This window comes from Oncorhynchus keta, chromosome 12 (genome assembly GCF_023373465.1).
Source record: "Oncorhynchus keta strain PuntledgeMale-10-30-2019 chromosome 12, Oket_V2, whole genome shotgun sequence".
Taxonomy (NCBI): Eukaryota; Metazoa; Chordata; class Actinopteri; order Salmoniformes; family Salmonidae; genus Oncorhynchus; species Oncorhynchus keta.
The window spans coordinates 33,848,746-33,871,053 of record NC_068432.1 but is presented as its reverse complement, the minus strand read 5'-3'; the positions used below and the strand labels follow the sequence as shown (position 1 = coordinate 33,871,053).

The window sequence follows — 22,308 nt, the reverse complement described above, 5'->3', positions numbered from 1 at the left end:
CATTTCTAGGACGAGGCACTGACCTACTTAATGTACTGTGTTACCTTGAATAATTCTTCCTCACAGCTCTGGTCCACTGATCACTATCACCTGGCAAGATTTGTTTCAGGAAGTTGTCTGTTAATGGATACCTACCTACTCAGGGAAAATATCCGTTACATATGTTCATGTAAGCGGCTTACCCTTTCTGCAGTGGATGATAAGTACTAATCAGTGACCGTGCTTACTAAGCATGTTGATACACAGTGCACCATCTGAGTACAATGTGATGCTGCACCTTTTATATTGTCAGGGCAATGTACTGTGGTTGAAAGCTGTTAGAAATGAGCTCCTTTCAAAGCTGGAGTCTGGACAAATATTTATTGCAGGTCACTAAATTAAATGACAGTGCCCACTAGTGGTGGATGCTATAAAAAAGACAAGGCAGTGTTTCCTACTTAGATAACTGAATAATATGGACATGCTGATTGATATGTATGTTTAGGAAAGAAACACATCACATGATTTTTTAGTTGTAAAATTACATTACACAGAGCCATATATATCCATGTATGTAAATAAATGGCTCTGACATAAGTATATTCCCCCAAGAGGGAACAGCTACCATCAAGCGAAGCTGATTCAATATTAACATAGGTCATGTTGAAAATAAATCAGCCCAATCAATTAAATGACACAACTAAACATAATGAAAAGACATGACAAAATATTTTAATCAGATGTTTTATTTGTCTTACAGCCATGTATACAGTGTGAAAAAGCAGTAAGAGACAGCATAAATTAAATGATTTTGTCCAGTGTCTCTTGTTACAGGTGTACATTCAGGCACAAGTTAGTCTTAGGACAATCCATGACATGAACATTAAACCAAACTAACAATACATGAGGAAATAGGATCTGTTGTGTACTGCATTGTGGCAGATTTGACAGCTGACCATTAGACCAAAATGTGAAATTCAATAACATGCTTTAGCTTTTTCCTACAAGTGTAACAAAAAGTGGTTCCCTTCGAGAGTACAATAGATTTTTTTTTAATGAAAAGACTAAAAGTCCAAGACCTTACATTTTCCCCAATAACATAACACTTGATTCCAAATGGAACAAAAACATACATCACGCAATTGTGACAGGCTACAGTGAGAGATAAGGCATTTAGAAAGCCCTGTCACTAAGTAATACAAGTTTAGACTTTGTTCAAATGCACATCTAATAACAGTAAAAAATTAAATGCTGAAAATGGGTACAAAAACTCTTGAGAATTGTACATAGTTCAGAGTGGACGCGTTACTATACATACCATGTATGTCAGCCGAGTTAAATACACTTGATCACTCCAGCACATTCGTGCTCAAGACATTATTGCCAATCATTTGTGCACAGTACCAGTGCTCATAGCAGCAATTGTTTGTTGTGGACCTTAACAGCATATTGTGATCAAGGTGAACTCAAACAACCAGCATCGTCTTGCACAACCTGATTTGGACAAGTCTCTCAAATAATAATTAATTGAAAGAGTTATCATTTTGAACCAGATTACAGGATTTAAAAAAATATGGACTTTTGTCTCTATGCTGAATCCACTGTGTCTTAAATGTTACACCACCAGGCACTCAGCTAAGCAAGGTGCAGACCACTACAGAAGAGAAACCCTTGTATACTCAAACCTGGTCAGTATCTTTAGTATACGCATCATTTAAAAATGTGTAAATGTATGATCAGTTATGTCCTGGCTGGTACCTTGCTGAAATAAGAAGCAGGCTTTAGTTTATATAATATAGACATGTCACTATCCAGAAATAAGCAAATGGGTTAACTTTCAACAGCACACCGGGGAGAAATATATAGGTCAATGCATCTTTACTGAAAAACATCAAAACGACAGACACTTGTAGTTACAAATAACAGTGAAAAAATGGCTGTGCCCTGGACGTATTCGAATATGCCATACCGATAACAGTTATGTGAAGTAGTGACATGACCACACATTACATATACTTTTATAGGTACTCACCTTTTCTCATGACCTAATGCAGGGTTTCTCAAACTCAGTCATGGGCCCCCCCTAGGTACACGTTTGTTTTTGTCCTAGCACTACACAGCTGACTCAAATACCCAACTAATCATCATCAAGCTTTGATTATTTGATTTAGTTGTGTAATTCTAGGGAAAACACTCAAATGTGCACCTGGAGGGGCCCAGGACCGAGTTTGGGAAACCCTGACCTAATGCTACTTGTCTTTGTTGAGTTGCATATAGTTTGAAGAGTGGCTCTCTGTACATGTAGTTCATGCTCCGACCTAAAAACATCAACACCATAATTAGTCTGTCCACTCACTAAATCTAAAAGGATCAAGCCTCAAATGGTCCAGGATCGCAGTGGTTCATCTGCCAGACGAAAGCTGCTCTGTGTTGTGATTGCATGTGTAGCAAGGACATTGACAGGTTATCGGAAACAAAAGCACACTCAGCCAAGATTATTGGTTAATGTTGCAGCTGTCATCACGGTCCGAGACACATTGGTCTCTCTGCTCTGTCTTTTCCTGGCACAAACCCTCTGCCGTCCATCTTTCCATCGGCTGTGCGTGTCAAAGTGCCCTTTTGCTTATTGGTTACTGGCCACTTGGAGTTCTGAGCTGTAGTCAGACTCTCTCACTCCTGCTTTTGCACCTTTTCTGGATTTTCCTGGATCTTTTGATGAACAACTTTTAATGTGGTGAGAAAATTCCCCAGGAATAGGACAAGAAATGTCAGTGCCAACATAAATACCTGAAAAGATACAAACAAAGGCACTAGGAATGACATGTATTCATGACATTTAGTATAATGACATCACAAGGTTAAACTTCCAGCGTCAGAGAGAAGTCTTGTAACGAGCATAGGTTACAAGAAAATTCTAGACGAGCTTGCACAAGACGGGCTGGAAGTAGAGACATGTTGTACTGTATTGTATTTGAAAACAATGGACTTAGAGATTGTAGGGTAGTATTTCTGTCCTTACCTGCCACTCTTTACAGTCTTCATGTCCTGCCAACCGAAACAGAGTCATAGCATTGTACAGCTGCCAGAACTGTGAAGGGGATTGGAGAGAGAGAGAGAAAAGCTCAGTCCAAGACCTGAAACCTTATTCAAGCACACGAGCATGGAAGCTTACCCTGGAGTGTGTACATGTAAATGTATAAACAGCAGAAATAACCATCTTATTCACTGGAATAAGGAACACAATTAAAGCCTTGCAGTCATGTTGGGCAGACTTTATTTACAACAGTAACAGATTTTGCAATAACCTCTTACTTTCAGTTGACCGTCTCCCCACCCCACTCTCATCCCAGTCTGTGTGAAACACACTGGCACACACCCAGACTAACCCGACCTCATCCCTGGATGACCAATTAATACAATTGTGTTTAAGTTCATCACTGTTGAGAAAAGATATTAAGCCTGATACGTCAATGTCTTGAGTTGAAAGTAGTAGAAAGGTGGAATAAATGTAAACAACCTCTGAACTGAACCCATATTGAGGAGCTGCGTGGTGGTCTGGTGTTTGACTTACATGGCCGAAAAGAGAAATGGCAAGAGGAAGGTGAGCCCTCTCCATATCCATGACTGAAACCCCTCTGCAAAACAGACACGCATACATATACTAATGGTGGAAAATGTGGAAGGCACAAACTACAGAAAGTTTACATCCAGTTTAAAAAGCTTTGTCAAGGGTACAGGTTAATCATTAGACACACTATGGTAAGGATAATACAGTAAGCTATAGCAAAAACAGAGCTAAACATTCTGTATGTCAGAACCAATACTCTGTTCAAGGGGCAGCTGCAAACTGATTGTGAGATGTTATCCATCAGCTCTCTGTGGTCAGCCAGATAGAAATAAACTAGAGAAATGTATATCATAATTGCAATTTTGGCCAGTAGAAAGGAAAACTTGAGATTCAAAGAGTGTGATGTTCTGCAAGGTATTCCGACAACTGGGATTTCACTCAACATGGAAGAAAAACAACTTGCTTAATGGTAAAACCCCACCGTCGTCCCATTTTTGTAGTCATGGGGTTGCTTGTGGCCCACTTTATTGCAACAACTATTAACACACACAACTGTCTTGTAAATGGTTCAAAAGCCCACAGGGGTTTCCCAAGTCATAACCAAAAAGCAAGCCTTAGAAGCTTTCCTAACTGAAAAGGAGCTCATCTTACCCACTGTGAGGTCCAACTGATTTCTCTCCCCCAAAGCTCGTAACCGGTATAAGCAGCCACTTTGGTAGTAATATTGAAGAAAATGCACAAAGCCTGAAAAACAAAAGGATGGATAAATATAATATGTATGAAACACCTTTACAACCAATAATGTTTGAGCAATGACATGCACTTACATTACAGTAATTTGGGCTGTATTGTGTTTTGATTTTTTTCCTCAACACAATAGTTACGTAACAAGACTATTAAACGCAACACAAAAATGTCAACTATTTTACTGAGTTACAGTTCATATCAGGAAATCAGTCAATTGAAATAAATTCAGCAGGTCCTAATCAATGGATTTCACATGACTGGGCAGGGGCCCACCCACTAGGGAGCCAAACCGACCCAATATGAAATAGTTTCTCTTCACAAAAGTTATTTATTACAGACAGAAATACTCCTCAGTTTTATCAGCTGTTTGGGTGACTGGTCTCAGACAATCCCACAGGTGAAGAAGCCGGATGTGGAGGTCCTGGGCTGACGGACGTGGTTACATATGGTCTGCGGTTGGAGGTACTGCTAAATTCTCTAAAATTACGTTTGGAGGTGGCTTATGGTAGAGAAAGGACTATCCAATTCTCTGGCAACAGCTCTGGTGGACATTCCTGCAGTCAGCATGCCAATTGTACACTCCCTCAAAACTTGAGACATCTGTGGCATTGTGTTGTGTGACAAAACTGCACATTTAGAGCGGCCTTTTATTGTCCCCAGCTCAAGGTGCACATGTGTAATGATCATGCTGTTTAATTCTTGATATGCCACACCTGTCAGATGGATGGATTATCTTGGCAAAGAAGAAATGATCCCTAATAGGGATGTAAACACATTTGTGGAAAATAAGCTTTTTGTGCACATGGAAGATTTCTAGGATATTTTATTTCAGCTCATGAAACATAGGCCCAACACTTTACATGTTGCATTTATATTTTTGTTCAGTATAAATAGAAAAAGTAGATGCTTACTCTGGTAAATGGAGAATGCAAGGAATTGACTTCTAAACATCTGATACATGGACCCCTCTGGCCTTTGAGAAGAAGCAAACAGAGGAACCAATCAATACAGGTGATGGGATAACGTTAATCAATCAAACTGCTTGTCAGAAAACCTTTGAAGGCAACTGCCAACAGATGTTTTGCTTTTGACCAACAGCAATTCAAAGAAAGTGTTCAAAGTTTAAAAAAATAAAAATAAAACACTTACCAGGTAAGCTTTACACCTGATAGGAAGGTAGAGACATAATGATGGGAAACCCACCACCCTTTGATCCTGAAAGGACACATGGAGTGGAATTAGAATAAAGAAGCATAACTTGGTAGGCACACTGGTAAAGTATTTTGATCTCACAGAGTAAAAAAATTAATAAATAAATAAAAAAATCACATAAAAAGCTTAGTAGCTCACCGGGACCCATTGCTCATGAGGATGCTTTCCCTTATGGTCAAAGTGCAGTAGTACCAAACCAGCAAGAAGTTGAAGATTTCATCTGTGACACTGCAACAACAAAACAGACATTTACAACTACTTCGCTTTGATGAAACATTAAAAGATGCTGCAAGGAAACATCAAATGCATAACATAGCCAACTCACCGGTAATTGAGCAAAAAGAGACAGGTTATGGCCCCAAACATCAAGATTATTGTCATAAAAAGCTTGAACTTCTCATATTCATCTTTATAGGCAAATCTGCTCCAGAGAATAGAACAAACAGGGGGTCATAAGCAGAAACCATGGGGATGTGACTGAATACAGATATTTTGTTAAAGCACACTTACTTTGCCTGGTTGCTGAGAAGTGTTACATTCACATTGCCAAGCACCAAATTTAAGTACAATCTGAAAAGAGACAAACATTTTACAATATGCTTTGACACCCTCATATGGCAACATCTGTAACCAAAATATGTAATAATCAAGTCATCAAATACACTGACCCATTCTTCTTTGGCAAATAGGCTTCCATATCAAAGAAGAAGTTCTCTTTGTCTTTAATTTGCATTTGGATGTCTTTGATCAGTTCCGTTTCTTTCTCATCACTTGTTTTTGTGCACCTGTCGAAGAAAATTAAACCTTTAAACCCTCAGGTCCTACTTATGGGGACCTTTGGTACAAGAAAATAAGACAACCATTCTGTGTCAACTGACAGCACTAAGAGTAGGCTACTTACTTGCACAGACTGTGCCCGAGATCTTTTAGACCCTTCCGCTGTTTACTAATGGCACTGCTGCATGTTGCCTGGAGGTTGGTGAGCTCATCGAGCTTCTGCCTGTACACTTTGTGAGTTTCCTATAAATAAAATGGAAATAAATTACCGAAGGATGTTTCATCTGTACTCAAATATGTTGATAGCAGAGACTGTCAAATCGGCAATTATTTTATTTTGAACTTATCCTGTCCTTTCAAGTGGTGTCAAGAAGGAAATGAGAGGGAAAGAAGCCACTGCACCCTGGGTAAAGTGACCCTTATTTGCTACATACCTGCATTGGTTGACTGATTTAACTGCGCCAAGGTTACAATTTGGGAGATTTCACTATAAAAACAACTAGCTAGCTACTAATCATTGTTATCAACCTGAGCTAGCTAGTTTGCTTGCTTGTTATTATGACCTCAACAAGCTATTATTGCTAGTTAACGAGCTAACGTTTGCCAGTCACTGGCCAAATTTCCATATATTAAAATCTAGCTAGCTGCACCAATTCAAGTAAACCTGACTTGCATACCCCAGGATACTATACCCAACAAAAATATAAAATGCAACAATTTCAAAGATTCTACTGAGTGAGTTACAATTCATAAGGAAATCAGTCATTTGACTGATTCGCATAGAGTTGATCAGGCTGTTGATTGTGGCCTGTGGAATGTTGTCCCACTCTCCAATGGCTGTATGGAGTTGATGGATAATGGCGGGAACTGGAACACACTGTCTAACACGTCGATCCAGAGCATCCCAAACGTACTCCATGTATGACATGTCTGGTGAGTATGCAGGCCATGGAAGAACTGCGACATTTTCAGATGTCAGGAATTGTATACAGATCTTGGGTCAGTGCACTTTCATGCTGAAGCATGAGGTGATGGCGGCGGATGAATGGCACAACAATGGGCCTCAGAATCTCATCACATATCTCTGCATTCAAATTGCCATCGATAAATTGCAATTGTGTTCAGTGTCCATAGCTTATGCCTGCCCATAACATAAACTCACCGCCCCATGGGGCACTTGGGGGTTATGGTTCACAACGTTAACTTCAACAAACCGCTTGCCCACACAAAACCATACGTGGCCTGCGGTTGAGAGGCCGGTTGGATGTACTGCAAATTCTCTAAAACGACAGAGGTGGCTTATGGTAGAGAAAGGAATATTAAATTCTCTGGTAACAGCTCTGGTGGACATTCCCGCAGTCAGCATGCCAATTGTACGCTCCCTCAAAACTTGAGACATCTGTGGCATTGTGTTGTGACAAAACTGCACATTTTAGAGTGGCCTTTTATTGTCCCCAGCACAAGGTACACCTGTGTAATGATCATGCTGTATAATTCTTGATATGCCACACCTGTCAGCTGGATGGATTGTCTAGGAAAAGGAAAAATGCTCACTAATAGGGATATAAACACATTTGTAGACAATTTGAGAGAAATAAGTTTTTGTGCATATGGAACATTTCTGGGATCTTTCATTTCAGCTCATGGAACCAACACTTTACATGTTGCGTTTATATTTTTGTTCAGCATAATTATATTAGAAAGTTCCTGAATACAAAATATTGTGTACAATTATAACGTTATCCGATAACCCAGCATACTAATTTGACAAAAGGTTAACTGAACCAGCTAGCTAGCAAACGAACTAACAGGCTAGCTAGCAATCTACTAAACTGAGTTGACAATCGTAGCTATATCGTCTCCTCTCTTGTCGAACTGACGGTAGTACACGTCACGCTACGCACTAACGTTAGCTAGCTGTCAAACAGGCTTCACATAGGCCTACCTGTAATTGTTGATACTCTTGGTCAATTTCTTCCCAATCAGTTTGACACCTTTGCAGGGACATTGTGACAGTTAGCGGCACGAGCTAGCTATTTCGCTTCCTCCGACTCCCTGTACAGAACCTCCAGATGGCTACAGTACAGCCGCAGACAGTTGTATTTTTTGGTAGCTACCACTGAGGCATAATAAGAATGGTAGCTACAGCTGTTCAAGATTATTTTTCCATGTCACGCTGCGCGCATGCGTCAGACCGCCCAAATATTCAAATGTCCATTCGTGACGTCACATTTCTAAAAGTGCAGAAATATTAATACTAGACAGGAACACCTACTACAATAACAGCTTCACATTACTGTTTGAGAAAAATGTTTTGGATAATGATTTGAAGAGCAGTATAATACATTTACAAGAACTAAAAAATGTTACTGACTCAGCGCAAACGCTGACAGGAAAATGTGTACGTCTATACAAGTTGGTTGCTATGGGGATAGAACGCTTGGTCACAGACATTTACATTACATTTACATTTAAGTCATTTAGCAGACGCTCTTATCCAGAGCGACTTACAAATTGGTGCATTCACCTTATGACATCCAGTGGAACAGTCACTTTACGATAGTGCATCTAAATCTTAAAAGGGGGGTGAGAAGGATTACTTATCCTATCCTAGTTTACATTGAGTGTATTTGTGTGTCCATTTTTTCAGGCCAAGATGATTACGATCGTTTGAGGCCACTCTCATACCAGAATGCCAACCTGGTGTTAGTTTGTTATGATGTGACCAACCCCACCAGTTTTGAAAATGTCTTAATCAAGGTAAGCTCATTGATCATGATTAATCTACGATATTACATTATCCAGTGACAGCCAATGACATTCATATTCTGCCCAACAACAGCCAACACTAAGTAAGCAGCTAACCACAGTGAATTTAAGGGCCTGCATGTTTTGCTAGGATCCCGGTACAGTGCATAATAGATCTAGTGAGTATTGTCGGTACAAATAAACAATCACAACATTAGTCACCACAGAGAGGTGGGAAAGCGATTGCGAGTTCACCACTTATGTGGTTAGACATCACATCTAGGCAGGAATTTGATGAATGATTGTTGGAGATTGACTTTGATGTGACTGTGTACATTCCTTTGACTTTGTTCGCTACTTGTGACTCAACCAGAGCACATGAACTTTGACCCCAGTGGCTTGGCCTGAAAAACAGACGGGAATGTGCTGGAAGCCTCCCTCAATGAGCAGGGAGATGTCAATAAAGAGCCATAAATGCATGCCATGTGATAAAGTCAAGGGGAATGCAGTCAGAGTGAGACTTTGTAAGCACAAACCATTACAGCAAGGGAGGGGGTAAACACGCCTACTTGTAGAACCGATACCTGGGTAGACGTAGAGCCAAACCAAACAACCTGTCAATGTAGTATTTTTGTAGGCTATTTTATTAGTATCTGTTTCCTCTGTTTGGTCATTGATGAAACTTAGCGTTAATTGTTTATGGGTCCAGTCAATGAAAATATGAAAACAGTACACACACACAGTATGCAAACACCATGATCCCGAGTGTAATCCCAATGTGACAGTTTGAGATCCTTCCTAACTTGACCTCTTACCTCTACATTCACTATTGTGTTCTGCTGTCTCACACAGTGGTACCCGGAAGTGAACCACTTCTGTCGCGATGTTCCTGTCATTCTGATTGGCTGTAAGACTGACCTGAGGAAGGATAAGGAGCGTACCAGGAGGCTAAAAGCCATGGACCAGGCTCCCATCACTTACACACAGGTGAGGATCAACCTGTCCCCCTGATGACAGGGTTTATACACATAACTTGAGGTGTGGTGCTTTGACTTTAACCATTTCATTTGAATTATGGATAATGGCTTTCAAATGCTTGATCCTAGAAAACCTTCTCTGCTTTGCCCTGTTTACCAGTCTCCAATTCTGGTCCAGTACTCCCTGTCATCCAGTGACTGCTCATTGTTTGGTTCCACAGGGTGAGGAGACCAGGCGGCATATGAGTGCTGAGCTTTATCTAGAGTGTTCAGCCAAATACCGGGAGAACGTAGAGGACATTTTCAGAGATGCCACCAAAAAGCCCTGGCATCAAGCCGCAGAGCAAGACAACGTACGAAGAAGAGGCATTGTGTCATCCTGTGACCTCGTTCTAGTGAAAGGACAGAGGCTTGAAGTCCATTGACACAACAGGGGACACTGTCCTCTGGTCTTACATGCCAAAGCTACACATTCTGCTGCTTGTCTATTATAAACAACTGCTTGCCACATCCTGGGTCATCCTAATTCAATTTCAAGAAGAGCCTGTTCTATCCCCAACCAATTCATGCCTTTGGGATCTGAACAATGATATTGAACACTGAACTAATATCTACTAAGATCTGCTAGGATAGAGATGGAATTCCTGCTAGTTCTATGGCACAAGCTCTATCCTGGGATTCTAGAGTGGTTTTGTTAATTACTAGCTACGTTAGACCAGGGTGTAAATTGGCATATAAAAGCAGATTGAGATTGTACTTCATATACCTTTTTTCAAATATCCTTTTATCAATTACTGAATTTCTATTTTTACTTTTATAAAGAACTTATGCCTATTGCTGGCCTTTTGTGGTGTTTATTTTTTTAACATCTCTCACGATCATTGAGTGGTTGATTTGTAAAACATTTTTTTGTAGCAGTTCCATTTCTAGGACGAGGCACTGACCTACTTAATGTACTGTGTTACCTTGAATAATTCTTCCTCACAGCTCTGGTCCACTGATCACTATCACCTGGCAAGATTTGTTTCAGGAAGTTGTCTGTTAATGGATACCTACCTACTCAGGGAAAATATCCGTTACATATGTTCATGTAAGCGGCTTACCCTTTCTGCAGTGGATGATAAGTACTAATCAGTGACCGTGCTTACTAAGCATGTTGATACACAGTGCACCATCTGAGTACAATGTGATGCTGCACCTTTTATATTGTCAGGGCAATGTACTGTGGTTGAAAGCTGTTAGAAATGAGCTCCTTTCAAAGCTGGAGTCTGGACAAATATTTATTGCAGGTCACTAAATTAAATGACAGTGCCCACTAGTGGTGGATGCTATAAAAAAGACAAGGCAGTGTTTCCTACTTAGATAACTGAATAATATGGACATGCTGATTGATATGTATGTTTAGGAAAGAAACACATCACATGATTTTTTAGTTGTAAAATTACATTACACAGAGCCATATATATCCATGTATGTAAATAAATGGCTCTGACATAAGTATATTCCCCCAAGAGGGAACAGCTACCATCAAGCGAAGCTGATTCAATATTAACATAGGTCATGTTGAAAATAAATCAGCCCAATCAATTAAATGACACAACTAAACATAATGAAAAGACATGACAAAATATTTTAATCAGATGTTTTATTTGTCTTACAGCCATGTATACAGTGTGAAAAAGCAGTAAGAGACAGCATAAATTAAATGATTTTGTCCAGTGTCTCTTGTTACAGGTGTACATTCAGGCACAAGTTAGTCTTAGGACAATCCATGACATGAACATTAAACCAAACTAACAATACATGAGGAAATAGGATCTGTTGTGTACTGCATTGTGGCAGATTTGACAGCTGACCATTAGACCAAAATGTGAAATTCAATAACATGCTTTAGCTTTTTCCTACAAGTGTAACAAAAAGTGGTTCCCTTCGAGAGTACAATAGATTTTTTTTTAATGAAAAGACTAAAAGTCCAAGACCTTACATTTTCCCCAATAACATAACACTTGATTCCAAATGGAACAAAAACATACATCACGCAATTGTGACAGGCTACAGTGAGAGATAAGGCATTTAGAAAGCCCTGTCACTAAGTAATACAAGTTTAGACTTTGTTCAAATGCACATCTAATAACAGTAAAAAATTAAATGCTGAAAATGGGTACAAAAACTCTTGAGAATTGTACATAGTTCAGAGTGGACGCGTTACTATACATACCATGTATGTCAGCCGAGTTAAATACACTTGATCACTCCAGCACATTCGTGCTCAAGACATTATTGCCAATCATTTGTGCACAGTACCAGTGCTCATAGCAGCAATTGTTTGTTGTGGACCTTAACAGCATATTGTGATCAAGGTGAACTCAAACAACCAGCATCGTCTTGCACAACCTGATTTGGACAAGTCTCTCAAATAATAATTAATTGAAAGAGTTATCATTTTGAACCAGATTACAGGATTTAAAAAAATATGGACTTTTGTCTCTATGCTGAATCCACTGTGTCTTAAATGTTACACCACCAGGCACTCAGCTAAGCAAGGTGCAGACCACTACAGAAGAGAAACCCTTGTATACTCAAACCTGGTCAGTATCTTTAGTATACGCATCATTTAAAAATGTGTAAATGTATGATCAGTTATGTCCTGGCTGGTACCTTGCTGAAATAAGAAGCAGGCTTTAGTTTATATAATATAGACATGTCACTATCCAGAAATAAGCAAATGGGTTAACTTTCAACAGCACACCGGGAGAAATATATAGGTCAATGCATCTTTACTGAAAAACATCAAAACGACAGACACTTGTAGTTACAAATAACAGTGAAAAAATGGCTGTGCCCTGGACGTATTCGAATATGCCATACCGATAACAGTTATGTGAAGTAGTGACATGACCACACATTACATATACTTTTATAGGTACTCACCTTTTCTCATGACCTAATGCAGGGTTTCTCAAACTCAGTCATGGGCCCCCCCTAGGTACACGTTTGTTTTTGTCCTAGCACTACACAGCTGACTCAAATACCCAACTAATCATCATCAAGCTTTGATTATTTGATTTAGTTGTGTAATTCTAGGAAAACACTCAAATGTGCACCTGGAGGGGCCCAGGACCGAGTTTGGGAAACCCTGACCTAATGCTACTTGTCTTTGTTGAGTTGCATATAGTTTGAAGAGTGGCTCTCTGTACATGTAGTTCATGCTCCGACCTAAAAACATCAACACCATAATTAGTCTGTCCACTCACTAAATCTAAAAGGATCAAGCCTCAAATGGTCCAGGATCGCAGTGGTTCATCTGCCAGACGAAAGCTGCTCTGTGTTGTGATTGCATGTGTAGCAAGGACATTGACAGGTTATCGGAAACAAAAGCACACTCAGCCAAGATTATTGGTTAATGTTGCAGCTGTCATCACGGTCCGAGACACATTGGTCTCTCTGCTCTGTCTTTTCCTGGCACAAACCCTCTGCCGTCCATCTTTCCATCGGCTGTGCGTGTCAAAGTGCCCTTTTGCTTATTGGTTACTGGCCACTTGGAGTTCTGAGCTGTAGTCAGACTCTCTCACTCCTGCTTTTGCACCTTTTCTGGATTTTCCTGGATCTTTTGATGAACAACTTTTAATGTGGTGAGAAAATTCCCCAGGAATAGGACAAGAAATGTCAGTGCCAACATAAATACCTGAAAAGATACAAACAAAGGCACTAGGAATGACATGTATTCATGACATTTAGTATAATGACATCACAAGGTTAAACTTCCAGCGTCAGAGAGAAGTCTTGTAACGAGCATAGGTTACAAGAAAATTCTAGACGAGCTTGCACAAGACGGGCTGGAAGTAGAGACATGTTGTACTGTATTGTATTTGAAAACAATGGACTTAGAGATTGTAGGGTAGTATTTCTGTCCTTACCTGCCACTCTTTACAGTCTTCATGTCCTGCCAACCGAAACAGAGTCATAGCATTGTACAGCTGCCAGAACTGTGAAGGGGATTGGAGAGAGAGAGAAAAGCTCAGTCCAAGACCTGAAACCTTATTCAAGCACACGAGCATGGAAGCTTACCCTGGAGTGTGTACATGTAAATGTATAAACAGCAGAAATAACCATCTTATTCACTGGAATAAGGAACACAATTAAAGCCTTGCAGTCATGTTGGGCAGACTTTATTTACAACAGTAACAGATTTTGCAATAACCTCTTACTTTCAGTTGACCGTCTCCCCACCCCACTCTCATCCCAGTCTGTGTGAAACACACTGGCACACACCCAGACTAACCCGACCTCATCCCTGGATGACCAATTAATACAATTGTGTTTAAGTTCATCACTGTTGAGAAAAGATATTAAGCCTGATACGTCAATGTCTTGAGTTGAAAGTAGTAGAAAGGTGGAATAAATGTAAACAACCTCTGAACTGAACCCATATTGAGGAGCTGCGTGGTGGTCTGGTGTTTGACTTACATGGCCGAAAAAGAGAAATGGCAAGAGGAAGGTGAGCCCTCTCCATATCCATGACTGAAACCCCTCTGCAAAACAGACACGCATACATATACTAATGGTGGAAAATGTGGAAGGCACAAACTACAGAAAGTTTACATCCAGTTTAAAAAGCTTTGTCAAGGGTACAGGTTAATCATTAGACACACTATGGTAAGGATAATACAGTAAGCTATAGCAAAAACAGAGCTAAACATTCTGTATGTCAGAACCAATACTCTGTTCAAGGGGCAGCTGCAAACTGATTGTGAGATGTTATCCATCAGCTCTCTGTGGTCAGCCAGATAGAAATAAACTAGAGAAATGTATATCATAATTGCAATTTTGGCCAGTAGAAAGGAAAACTTGAGATTCAAAGAGTGTGATGTTCTGCAAGGTATTCCGACAACTGGGATTTCACTCAACATGGAAGAAAAACAACTTGCTTAATGGTAAAACCCCACCGTCGTCCCATTTTTGTAGTCATGGGGTTGCTTGTGGCCCACTTTATTGCAACAACTATTAACACACACAACTGTCTTGTAAATGGTTCAAAAGCCCACAGGGGTTTCCCAAGTCATAACCAAAAAGCAAGCCTTAGAAGCTTTCCTAACTGAAAAGGAGCTCATCTTACCCACTGTGAGGTCCAACTGATTTCTCTCCCCCAAAGCTCGTAACCGGTATAAGCAGCCACTTTGGTAGTAATATTGAAGAAAATGCACAAAGCCTGAAAAACAAAAGGATGGATAAATATAATATGTATGAAACACCTTTACAACCAATAATGTTTGAGCAATGACATGCACTTACATTACAGTAATTTGGGCTGTATTGTGTTTTGATTTTTTTCCTCAACACAATAGTTACGTAACAAGACTATTAAACGCAACACAAAAATGTCAACTATTTTACTGAGTTACAGTTCATATCAGGAAATCAGTCAATTGAAATAAATTCAGCAGGTCCTAATCAATGGATTTCACATGACTGGGCAGGGGCCCACCCACTAGGGAGCCAAACCGACCCAATATGAAATAGTTTCTCTTCACAAAAGTTATTTATTACAGACAGAAATACTCCTCAGTTTTATCAGCTGTTTGGGTGACTGGTCTCAGACAATCCCACAGGTGAAGAAGCCGGATGTGGAGGTCCTGGGCTGACGGACGTGGTTACATATGGTCTGCGGTTGGAGGTACTGCTAAATTCTCTAAAATTACGTTTGGAGGTGGCTTATGGTAGAGAAAGGACTATCCAATTCTCTGGCAACAGCTCTGGTGGACATTCCTGCAGTCAGCATGCCAATTGTACACTCCCTCAAAACTTGAGACATCTGTGGCATTGTGTTGTGTGACAAAACTGCACATTTAGAGCGGCCTTTTATTGTCCCCAGCTCAAGGTGCACATGTGTAATGATCATGCTGTTTAATTCTTGATATGCCACACCTGTCAGATGGATGGATTATCTTGGCAAAGAAGAAATGATCCCTAATAGGGATGTAAACACATTTGTGGAAAATAAGCTTTTTGTGCACATGGAAGATTTCTAGGATATTTTATTTCAGCTCATGAAACATAGGCCCAACACTTTACATGTTGCATTTATATTTTTGTTCAGTATAAATAGAAAAAGTAGATGCTTACTCTGGTAAATGGAGAATGCAAGGAATTGACTTCTAAACATCTGATACATGGACCCCTCTGGCCTTTGAGAAGAAGCAAACAGAGGAACCAATCAATACAGGTGATGGGATAACGTTAATCAATCAAACTGCTTGTCAGAAAACCTTTGAAGGCAACTGCCAACAGATGTTTTGCTTTTGACCAACAGCAATTCAAAGAAAGTGTTCAAAGTTTAAAAAAATAAAAATAAAACACTTACCAGGTAAGCTTTACACCTGATAGGAAGGTAGAGACATAATGATGGGAAACCCACCACCCTTTGATCCTGAAAGGACACATGGAGTGGAATTAGAATAAAGAAGCATAACTTGGTAGGCACACTGGTAAAGTATTTTGATCTCACAGAGTAAAAAAATTAATAAATAAATAAAAAAATCACATAAAAAGCTTAGTAGCTCACCGGGACCCATTGCTCATGAGGATGCTTTCCCTTATGGTCAAAGTGCAGTAGTACCAAACCAGCAAGAAGTTGAAGATTTCATCTGTGACACTGCAACAACAAAACAGACATTTACAACTACTTCGCTTTGATGAAACATTAAAAGATGCTGCAAGGAAACATCAAATGCATAACATAGCCAACTCACCGGTAATTGAGCAAAAAGAGACAGGTTATGGCCCCAAACATCAAGATTATTGTCATAAAAGCTTGAACTTCTCATATTCATCTTTATAGGCAAATCTGCTCCAGAGAATAGAACAAACAGGGGGTCATAAGCAGAAACCATGGGGATGTGACTGAATACAGATATTTTGTTAAAGCACACTTACTTTGCCTGGTTGCTGAGAAGTGTTACATTCACATTGCCAAGCACCAAATTTAAGTACAATCTGAAAAGAGACAAACATTTTACAATATGCTTTGACACCCTCATATGGCAACATCTGTAACCAAAATATGTAATAATCAAGTCATCAAATACACTGACCCATTCTTCTTTGGCAAATAGGCTTCCATATCAAAGAAGAAGTTCTCTTTGTCTTTAATTTGCATTTGGATGTCTTTGATCAGTTCCGTTTCTTTCTCATCACTTGTTTTTGTGCACCTGTCGAAGAAAATTAAACCTTTAAACCCTCAGGTCCTACTTATGGGGACCTTTGGTACAAGAAAATAAGACAACCATTCTGTGTCAACTGACAGCACTAAGAGTAGGCTACTTACTTGCACAGACTGTGCCCGAGATCTTTTAGACCCTTCCGCTGTTTACTAATGGCACTGCTGCATGTTGCCTGGAGGTTGGTGAGCTCATCGAGCTTCTGCCTGTACACTTTGTGAGTTTCCTATAAATAAAATGGAAATAAATTACCGAAGGATGTTTCATCTGTACTCAAATATGTTGATAGCAGAGACTGTCAAATCGGCAATTATTTTATTTTGAACTTATCCTGTCCTTTCAAGTGGTGTCAAGAAGGAAATGAGAGGGAAAGAAGCCACTGCACCCTGGGTAAAGTGACCCTTATTTGCTACATACCTGCATTGGTTGACTGATTTAACTGCGCCAAGGTTACAATTTGGGAGATTTCACTATAAAAACAACTAGCTAGCTACTAATCATTGTTATCAACCTGAGCTAGCTAGTTTGCTTGCTTGTTATTATGACCTCAACAAGCTATTATTGCTAGTTAACGAGCTAACGTTTGCCAGTCACTGGCCAAATTTCCATATATTAAAATCTAGCTAGCTGCACCAATTCAAGTAAACCTGACTTGCATACCCCAGGATACTATACCCAACAAAAATATAAAATGCAACAATTTCAAAGATTCTACTGAGTGAGTTACAATTCATAAGGAAATCAGTCATTTGACTGATTCGCATAGAGTTGATCAGGCTGTTGATTGTGGCCTGTGGAATGTTGTCCCACTCTCCAATGGCTGTATGGAGTTGATGGATAATGGCGGGAACTGGAACACACTGTCTAACACGTCGATCCAGAGCATCCCAAACGTACTCCATGTATGACATGTCTGGTGAGTATGCAGGCCATGGAAGAACTGCGACATTTTCAGATGTCAGGAATTGTATACAGATCTTGGGTCAGTGCACTTTCATGCTGAAGCATGAGGTGATGGCGGCGGATGAATGGCACAACAATGGGCCTCAGAATCTCATCACATATCTCTGCATTCAAATTGCCATCGATAAATTGCAATTGTGTTCAGTGTCCATAGCTTATGCCTGCCCATAACATAAACTCACCGCCCCATGGGGCACTTGGGGGTTATGGTTCACAACGTTAACTTCAACAAACCGCTTGCCCACACAAAACCATACGTGGCCTGCGGTTGAGAGGCCGGTTGGATGTACTGCAAATTCTCTAAAACGACAGAGGTGGCTTATGGTAGAGAAAGGAATATTAAATTCTCTGGTAACAGCTCTGGTGGACATTCCCGCAGTCAGCATGCCAATTGTACGCTCCCTCAAAACTTGAGACATCTGTGGCATTGTGTTGTGACAAAACTGCACATTTTAGAGTGGCCTTTTATTGTCCCCAGCACAAGGTACACCTGTGTAATGATCATGCTGTATAATTCTTGATATGCCACACCTGTCAGCTGGATGGATTGTCTAGGAAAAGGAAAAATGCTCACTAATAGGGATATAAACACATTTGTAGACAATTTGAGAGAAATAAGTTTTTGTGCATATGGAACATTTCTGGGATCTTTCATTTCAGCTCATGGAACCAACACTTTACATGTTGCGTTTATATTTTTGTTCAGCATAATTATATTAGAAAGTTCCTGAATACAAAATATTGTGTACAATTATAACGTTATCCGATAACCCAGCATACTAATTTGACAAAAGGTTAACTGAACCAGCTAGCTAGCAAACGAACTAACAGGCTAGCTAGCAATCTACTAAACTGAGTTGACAATCGTAGCTATATCGTCTCCTCTCTTGCCGAACTGACGGTAGTACACGTCACGCTACGCACTAACGTTAGCTAGCTGTCAAACAGGCTTCACATAGGCCTACCTGTAATTGTTGATACTCTTGGTCAATTTCTTCCCAATCAGTTTGACACCTTTGCAGGGACATTGTGACAGTTAGCGGCACGAGCTAGCTATTTCGCTTCCTCCGACTCCCTGTACAGAACCTCCAGATGGCTACAGTACAGCCGCAGACAGTTGTATTTTTTGGTAGCTACCACTGAGGCATAATAAGAATGGTAGCTACAGCTGTTCAAGATTATTTTTCCATGTCACGCTGCGCGCATGCGTCAGACCGCCCAAATATTCAAATGTCCATTCGTGACGTCACATTTCTAAAAGTGCAGAAATATTAATACTAGACAGGAACACCTACTACAATAACAGCTTCACATTACTGTTTGAGAAAAATGTTTTGGATAATGATTTGAAGAGCAGTATAATACATTTACAAGAACTAAAAATGTTACTGACTCAGCGCAAACGCTGACAGGAAAATGTGTACGTCTATACAAGTTGGTTGCTATGGGGATAGAACGCTTGGTCACAGACATTTACATTACATTTACATTTAAGTCATTTAGCAGACGCTCTTATCCAGAGCGACTTACAAATTGGTGCATTCACCTTATGACATCCAGTGGAACAGTCACTTTACGATAGTGCATCTAAATCTTAAAAGGGGGGGGTGAGAAGGATTACTTATCCTATCCTAGTTTACATTGAGTGTATTTGTGTGTCCATTTTTTCAGGCCAAGATGATTACGATCGTTTGAGGCCACTCTCATACCAGAATGCCAACCTGGTGTTAGTTTGTTATGATGTGACCAACCCCACCAGTTTTGAAAATGTCTTAATCAAGGTAAGCTCATTGATCATGATTAATCTACGATATTACATTATCCAGTGACAGCCAATGACATTCATATTCTGCCCAACAACAGCCAACACTAAGTAAGCAGCTAACCACAGTGAATTTAAGGGCCTGCATGTTTTGCTAGGATCCCGGTACAGTGCATAATAGATCTAGTGAGTATTGTCGGTACAAATAAACAATCACAACATTAGTCACCACAGAGAGGTGGGAAAGCGATTGCGAGTTCACCACTTATGTGGTTAGACATCACATCTAGGCAGGAATTTGATGAATGATTGTTGGAGATTGACTTTGATGTGACTGTGTACATTCCTTTGACTTTGTTCGCTACTTGTGACTCAACCAGAGCACATGAACTTTGACCCCAGTGGCTTGGCCTGAAAAACAGACGGGAATGTGCTGGAAGCCTCCCTCAATGAGCAGGGAGATGTCAATAAAGAGCCATAAATGCATGCCATGTGATAAAGTCAAGGGGAATGCAGTCAGAGTGAGACTTTGTAAGCACAAACCATTACAGCAAGGGAGGGGGTAAACACGCCTACTTGTAGAACCGATACCTGGGTAGACGTAGAGCCAAACCAAACAACCTGTCAATGTAGTATTTTTGTAGGCTATTTTATTAGTATCTGTTTCCTCTGTTTGGTCATTGATGAAACTTAGCGTTAATTGTTTATGGGTCCAGTCAATGAAAATATGAAAACAGTACACACACACAGTATGCAAACACCATGATCCCGAGTGTAATCCCAATGTGACAGTTTGAGATCCTTCCTAACTTGACCTCTTACCTCTACATTCACTATTGTGTTCTGCTGTCTCACACAGTGGTACCCGGAAGTGAACCACTTCTGTCGCGATGTTCCTGTCATTCTGATTGGCTGTAAGACTGACCTGAGGAAGGATAAGGAGCGTACCAGGAGGCTAAAAGCCATGGACCAGGCTCCCATCACTTACACACAGGTGAGGATCAACCTGTCCCCCTGATGACAGGGTTTATACACATAACTTGAGGTGTGGTGCTTTGACTTTAACCATTTCATTTGAATTATGGATAATGGCTTTCAAATGCTTGATCCTAGAAAACCTTCTCTGCTTTGCCCTGTTTACCAGTCTCCAATTCTGGTCCAGTACTCCCTGTCATCCAGTGACTGCTCATTGTTTGGTTCCACAGGGTGAGGAGACCAGGCGGCATATGAGTGCTGAGCTTTATCTAGAGTGTTCAGCCAAATACCGGGAGAACGTAGAGGACATTTTCAGAGATGCCACCAAAAAAGCCCTGGCATCAAGCCGCAGAGCAAGACAACGTACGAAGAAGAGGCATTGTGTCATCCTGTGACCTCGTTCTAGTGAAAGGACAGAGGCTTGAAGTCCATTGACACAACAGGGGACACTGTCCTCTGGTCTTACATGCCAAAGCTACACATTCTGCTGCTTGTCTATTATAAACAACTGCTTGCCACATCCTGGGTCATCCTAATTCAATTTCAAGAAGAGCCTGTTCTATCCCCAACCAATTCATGCCTTTGGGATCTGAACAATGATATTGAACACTGAACTAATATCTACTAAGATCTGCTAGGATAGAGATGGAATTCCTGCTAGTTCTATGGCACAAGCTCTATCCTGGGATTCTAGAGTGGTTTTGTTAATTACTAGCTACGTTAGACCAGGGTGTAAATTGGCATATAAAAGCAGATTGAGATTGTACTTCATATACCTTTTTTCAAATATCCTTTTATCAATTACTGAATTTCTATTTTTACTTTTATAAAGAACTTATGCCTATTGCTGGCCTTTTGTGGTGTTTATTTTTTTAACATCTCTCACGATCATTGAGTGGTTGATTTGTAAAACATTTTTTTGTAGCAGTTCCATTTCTAGGACGAGGCACTGACCTACTTAATGTACTGTGTTACCTTGAATAATTCTTCCTCACAGCTCTGGTCCACTGATCACTATCACCTGGCAAGATTTGTTTCAGGAAGTTGTCTGTTAATGGATACCTACCTACTCAGGGAAAATATCCGTTACATATGTTCATGTAAGCGGCTTACCCTTTCTGCAGTGGATGATAAGTACTAATCAGTGACCGTGCTTACTAAGCATGTTGATACACAGTGCACCATCTGAGTACAATGTGATGCTGCACCTTTTATATTGTCAGGGCAATGTACTGTGGTTGAAAGCTGTTAGAAATGAGCTCCTTTCAAAGCTGGAGTCTGGACAAATATTTATTGCAGGTCACTAAATTAAATGACAGTGCCCACTAGTGGTGGATGCTATAAAAAAAGACAAGGCAGTGTTTCCTACTTAGATAACTGAAT

At 40.2% G+C, this 22,308-nt stretch overlaps 3 protein-coding genes and 1 pseudogene across 6 annotated transcripts in view; 2 read left to right on the top strand and 2 right to left on the bottom strand.

Annotated features, from left to right (window-relative positions):
• LOC127906329 (rho-related GTP-binding protein RhoF-like) overlaps window positions 1-21,769 on the top strand; it is a 46,820-nt gene extending 25,051 nt beyond the window's left edge. For 2 of the 3 annotated variants that reach the window (XM_052458054.1, XM_052458053.1), the window contains exons 2-4: window positions 19,860-19,969; window positions 20,810-20,944; window positions 21,156-21,769. In XM_052458054.1, coding sequence (XP_052314014.1) covers window positions 19,860-19,969; window positions 20,810-20,944; window positions 21,156-21,320 — 410 coding nt within the window. In that variant the 3' untranslated portion in view covers window positions 21,321-21,769. Of the gene's footprint in view, window positions 1-17,991; window positions 18,142-19,859; window positions 19,970-20,809; window positions 20,945-21,155 lie in introns of those variants that run through there. The other variant, XM_052458055.1, reaches the window with a different exon arrangement.
• Window positions 708-8,386, bottom strand: LOC127906326 (transmembrane protein 120B-like). Its single transcript, XM_052458047.1, has 12 exons — window positions 8,229-8,386; window positions 6,408-6,526; window positions 6,175-6,291; window positions 6,017-6,076; window positions 5,832-5,927; window positions 5,645-5,734; window positions 5,444-5,509; window positions 5,206-5,267; window positions 4,199-4,291; window positions 3,551-3,614; window positions 2,999-3,067; window positions 708-2,766 (listed from the first exon to the last, which is right to left on the bottom strand). The coding sequence occupies exons 1-11, from the start codon at window positions 8,289-8,291 to the stop codon at window positions 3,043-3,045; spliced, it is 855 nt and encodes a 284-aa protein (XP_052314007.1). The 5' UTR covers window positions 8,292-8,386; the 3' UTR covers window positions 708-2,766; window positions 2,999-3,042.
• LOC127906331 (rho-related GTP-binding protein RhoF-like) lies at window positions 7,067-10,842 on the top strand. Of its 2 annotated transcripts, none has more exons than XM_052458057.1 (4): window positions 7,067-7,216; window positions 8,934-9,043; window positions 9,884-10,018; window positions 10,230-10,842. In XM_052458057.1, the coding sequence occupies exons 1-4, from the start codon at window positions 7,141-7,143 to the stop codon at window positions 10,431-10,433; spliced, it is 525 nt and encodes a 174-aa protein (XP_052314017.1). In that variant the 5' UTR covers window positions 7,067-7,140; the 3' UTR covers window positions 10,434-10,842. The 2 variants fall into 2 exon arrangements, with proteins under 2 accessions (XP_052314017.1, XP_052314018.1); XM_052458058.1 differs by lacking the exon at window positions 7,067-7,216 and adding an exon at window positions 8,666-8,684.
• Window positions 11,637-19,402, bottom strand: LOC127906024 (transmembrane protein 120B-like; annotated as a pseudogene).
• Window positions 21,770-22,308: the final 539 nt, after the last annotated feature.